This window comes from Danio aesculapii, chromosome 4 (assembly GCF_903798145.1).
Source record: "Danio aesculapii chromosome 4, fDanAes4.1, whole genome shotgun sequence".
In the NCBI taxonomy this organism is placed as follows: Eukaryota; Metazoa; Chordata; class Actinopteri; order Cypriniformes; family Danionidae; genus Danio; species Danio aesculapii.
Window position 1 is genome coordinate 38,475,161 of NC_079438.1, and position 5,109 is coordinate 38,480,269.

The window sequence follows — 5,109 nt, forward strand, 5'->3', positions numbered from 1 at the left end:
CCTATAGTATGTGAGTAATTACTTTGACTTTGTAATTGTAAAAAAAAACTAGCCCAATGGCAATTGTAGATTGTGTACGTTTGTGTAAAGATTCAGTTATCATAAAAAGATCTTACCTTAAAGATTGACAGCACAGCTGGCATGTGGTCTCATGTCACTGCCGTTTTCCATCTTGCTAAAAAACATAATAGATGCAGGCAAATAGACCTACAGAACATCTCCTGCAGAAGTAAACCCTAAACCTAAAAATCTAAAAGAAACATTCCGCATATAAATTAAATTGTAAACCGACAGACCTTCTTCTATAGATTACATATACTTTTGCAGTTATTACTTTAACCATTTATCTAAATGTATGCCAAAAATAAATAAATAAATAACAACAAAAAACAGGATAGAACTTTTCTTCATAAGTATGAAGTCTTGTATTGACAAGTATTGTAGTACTTGAACAAAACAGTTCTCCATTCTTCATTCCAGCAATTAGGCCTATTGATGATAAACAAGTTGGTAAGAAAGCTGTATTTTATTGACAGTACACAAATCAAGAGAAACATGTGTCATTACGATTTACTGGTTGAACAATAAAGAAGTTAAGTGGAAAGAAAAATCATTTTAGTTTATAATGATAGTTAAGACACTCTGTGGACATTTAAATGCATCTTCTGACAGATCCATCACTACAGATCACATACAGTCTCCCCAGATCAGAAGTCACAAATTTGTGGCTGGTACTGCTGGGACAGACAACAACATTGGACCAGCTTGATCCAGGGGGATTTGATGGAGTCGGATTAGTTCTAAAATACATACACATGAAAAACATTTATGCAAATGAGTCTGAAGATTTCTTTAAACATTTTTTTTTTGTTTAGTTTAACTAAACATTTCTTTATATTTTATATATATTTTTCTCTCACCTCTGCACTAAATTGCCCTGAGCTGTCACACCAAAGATGTTGCCATCTGTTGCTACTTCAATCATGGCCAGACTTCCAGTAATGGATTCAAATGCACCCGACCCTCCACAGGAAGCACCTGTTACACTCTGAAAAACACAAGAAGATAAACTCTTTCATGGTTTCTTTTCCAATTCCTTTTTTGTGATGAACGATGCTGAAAGAGTCAACTTCCACAATAGGATGTTTTAAAACAATGTGCAGTACTATGCAAAAGTCTCATGACTTGTTGTTAGATGCCCTTCCAAATGCAACCCATCACTGAGAAACACCAGTACAATCTTGCATTCACACACACACACACGGCCAATTTAGTTTATTCAGTTCACCTATACCGCATGTCTTTGTACTGTGGGGGAAACTGGAGCACGCGGAGGAAACCCACACAAACACGGGGAGATGCTGAAATGGAATAATGGTACTTCTCAGCACTCACAATTCCAACATTTCAGACAATATTGCCAACATCGCTGCAAAAATTCTGCCTCAAACCAGTAAAGAACCTGCAGCATGTTTCATTGAAGACTGCAAGCACTTATACTTCCACCTTTCTCAAACTCTTCCTTTGGCATATTGTCAGTGGGAAAAAAAACAATTTCTAACTCTAACATGTATCTGGTTATATCCTAAAAAAGAGATGTGAAATATCGATATACTGTACGATCATCGAATGGGTGTTCCCAGTAATGGGTTATGGCTGGAAGGGCATCCGTTGAGTAAAACATATGCTGGAATAGTTGGTGGCTCATTCCGCTGTGGCGACCCCTGATAAATAAGAGACTAAGCCGAAGGAAAATGTATGAATGAATGTATAGTCATAATGCCATTTCTAAAACAACACATTTAATAGGTGGCCCAAGACTTTTGACTTCATAAAAGATCCTGAATCCCTTACCCTTCTCAGGAAGATATTGCCTGCAGAGTTCACTCCCCAACAGCTGTACGGGCCACAACTGTAGTAACTCAGCTTTCCTGTGAGTTGTGTCCAGGGAGCATCACTGGATGGCCCAACATTGTTAGAATCCTTGTTTAAGCAGAAGACGTCATCTGTCTGAGAAACTCCTACAATAATCTGGTCACCTCCAGCATCCACTTGTTTGAATTGAATTCCTGAAAATAAAATAAATGCATTGTCAGAGAACTGATTTTAACAGAGGACTACACTACCTGACAAAAGTCTTGTCGCCTATCTAAGTTTTAGGAACAACAAATAATAACTTGACTTCTAGTTGATCATTTGGTATCAGAATTGGCTTATATGAAAGGAAAGGCCTCTAGATTACGCTTATTTTAGCAAAATAAAATATGATCATGCCTTGATTTTTTATTATTTAATTAGAAATAATGTACTGTATAGAATATAAAGTCATGGTGCAGTGGATTTTTTTTTTATATTGTGTATAACTCCCATGAGCTCAGAGGACTGCATTCATACATCTCTGCAATGACTGAAATGACTTGTTAATAAAGTCATCTAGAATGGCAAAGACGTTCTTGCAGGACTCCCAGAGTTCATCAAGATTCCTTGGATTCATCTTTAATGCCTCCTCCTCCATCTTATCCCAGACATGCTCAATAATGTACATGTCAGGTGACTGGGCTGGCAAATACTGGAGCACCTTGACCTTCTTTGCTTTCAGGAACTTTGATGTGGAGGCTGAAGTATGAGACGGAGCACTATCCTGCTGAAGAATTTGCCCTCTCCTGTGATTTGTAATGTAAATGGACGCACAATTATTTTGACACCCCATGCTGTTGATATTGCCATGCACTCTGCAGATCTCTCGCATGCCCCCCTACTGAATGTAACCCCAAATCGTTTTTCCTTCACCAAACTTGACTGATTTTTGTGAGAATTTTGGGTCCATGCGGGTTACAATAGGTCTTCGGAAGTATTTGTAATGATTGAGATGCAGTTCAACAGATGATTCATTAGAAAAATCTACCTTCTGCCACTTTTCCAAATGAACAACTAGAAGTTAAGTTATAATTTGTTGCTCTTACAACTGGGATCAACAACAATACTTTTATCAGGTAGTGTATGAAGAAACAGGAATTAAAAGGAATAACAATATTCCATAAACAAATAAGAATTGATCATTTGTGCTGAGTATACACATTTTCCTGCAGCCATAATCAGGCCATGAGTGTATAATGTCAATGCTTGAATCACTTAAGAAATGCTCATTAGCCAAATATATAAATGTAAAGCAAAATACAATTGAAAGCAAAACTATTGGACCTCCCGTGAAATTTCAATTCTTTTTCAAATATTTCCTTAACTGATGCTTAAACAAGAACATGTTCACTGTATTTCCCATTTATTTTTGCTTCTGGAAAAAAGTCTTATTTCTTACGTCAATGTTATTAGGCCCTTTACGATTTAGGTTTTCTCGATTAGCCACTATTGCCTAATTAGTTGAACTTTTTTAGTTAACCCAAGTCTTTAATTCACACTTACTAGTAACTTGCAAAAAATTACATATCATCATCATCATCATCACATCAAAGAGAAAAGGAATTAGTTGTTAAAACATTTAACATAGATTTAAAAATGAATCTCTGTTAAACAGTACTTAGGAAATATTTGAAAAAAGAATTGAAATATTTTTTTGCCTATAAGTGTTTTTACAAACTTTGCATAGGAAGCATTAATTTCCTTACCTTCAATCAGCCTGAAACCTCCATCCCAAAACTTGAAGACATGGTTTGATAAATTTGCCACTAGTTCTCCAGCAGGTCCAATGGTAAAGTGCTTTGTGGATGAACCGATCTTTTCAAAACGGTTTCCAATTAAAAGGACGGCTTCATTTTTGTTGTTCACACCACCCACTAAGCCTACCCCAGCATCTATCTGCGTCAAGGTACCAGGAATCACTTCACAATCCAAAGCTATATGTGCAAAAATATAATAAAAAAACAGTGACGTTAATTTAACTGCCAAATTTTAACATGAAATGATTGCGAATACCCCAAAACACATTCATAGTTTACCTAGGGTGTAAAGAAACAGGTGACTAAAGAGTAGCAGGATGCAGTGAGAAACATTTCCTGGTCCCATTTCTAAAAAAAAATACAAATAAAAATATGAAAGTCAATAAATTCATAAAAAGACTGGGGTCTGATCATGTACAAACTGAAATCTTTTTCAGTGCAAAATATTAATCTATAAGTTCTCCTTAATCCCTATAATATAGATGAACAGTTTTTTTCTATATGCAAAAGCAGATTTGTTGGTACCAGCAGCATTACAATCATTATGTACCATTTATAAAATAAGCTCACCTTTTATGGATTTAACGGTGTCTTCTGTTCTTACAGTATGGCTACAACTGCTGACAGAGTGTTGATGGGTAGCTTATAGCAGCTCTCCATTTCCTGATTAGGCACATACGTAAAACATCTGCCATTTACAGAAATTAAGCCGGGGTTGAGGGGGAAATTGGTTAGTGAATGTTTTTTTGTTGTCTTAACATATCAGGTGTGCAAGAACCTGGTTTGCTCACATTGGTTACATTTTTTCCACATTACACACAGTTACATAAATCTGATGAACAGTATCATTTTTGTGATGATTTGCGATAATAATGTTCGCTTTTGTTTTCTGCTTTTCTGTTTAGTTTTTTTTTTGTTTTGTTGTTTGTTTGTTTTGTTTTGTTTTTGTGTGTGTGTGGGGGGGGGGGGTCTTGAACCAGTATAGCTTGTGATAAAAAATAGATAAATGAATAACTAAAAATAAAGAGTTTGTACAACTTAGATAAATATATTTGTATGCAAACAGCATGCTTCTTATGGGGAAACAGTATGGCTGTAAACTAGTGCGGTTCAATGAGGTGTCTATTATTATACTGTATTTATGCAAACAAATATCTTATTCATTTTACTTTACAGACATTTAAATAGCTGTTTTTTTGTTTAAAAAAACAACAGTAATAATACAACTTTACTTTCAAGGTACTCCTCATTTGACTATAGAAAAAGCCATTTTTTTTCTAGCCAAAACCATTTAAGGTCAAGTATATGATGTTCGCTGCATAAACCTGCATAACCTTTAAAAGACATTCAGTAATTTGGTTTTTCACTTATTTGAAAAAAGATTATCTTCATTATATACTGTACATGTACATGTCTGAACACAAGAATACTTCAG

At 35.3% G+C, this 5,109-nt stretch overlaps 1 protein-coding gene across 1 annotated transcript; it reads right to left on the reverse strand.

Moving 5' to 3' along the window:
* Positions 1 to 496: 496 nt before the first annotated feature.
* Positions 497 to 4,272, reverse strand: LOC130222468 (fish-egg lectin-like). Its single transcript, XM_056455032.1, has 6 exons — positions 4,245 to 4,272; positions 3,954 to 4,022; positions 3,624 to 3,851; positions 1,855 to 2,069; positions 921 to 1,048; positions 497 to 800 (listed from the first exon to the last, which is right to left on the reverse strand). Exons 2-6 carry the CDS (start codon positions 4,018 to 4,020, stop codon positions 653 to 655), a joined length of 786 nt encoding a protein of 261 aa, XP_056311007.1. The 5' UTR covers positions 4,021 to 4,022; positions 4,245 to 4,272; the 3' UTR covers positions 497 to 652.
* Between the last annotated feature and the right edge of the window lie 837 nt (positions 4,273 to 5,109).

Excerpts from the sequence above, each read along its gene's own strand:
- LOC130222468 (XM_056455032.1), bottom strand. The coding sequence starts at position 4,020 with ATGGGACCAGGAAATGTTTCTCACTGCATCCTGCTACTCTTTAGTCAC. Across the intron at positions 3,852-3,953 it reads CCTGTTTCTTTACACCCTAG|CTTTGGATTGTGAAGTGATT; the intron begins GTAAACTATGAA and ends TTGCACATATAG. Across the intron at positions 1,049-1,854 it reads GCAATATCTTCCTGAGAAGG|AGTGTAACAGGTGCTTCCTG; the intron begins GTAAGGGATTCA and ends TGTGTTTTTCAG.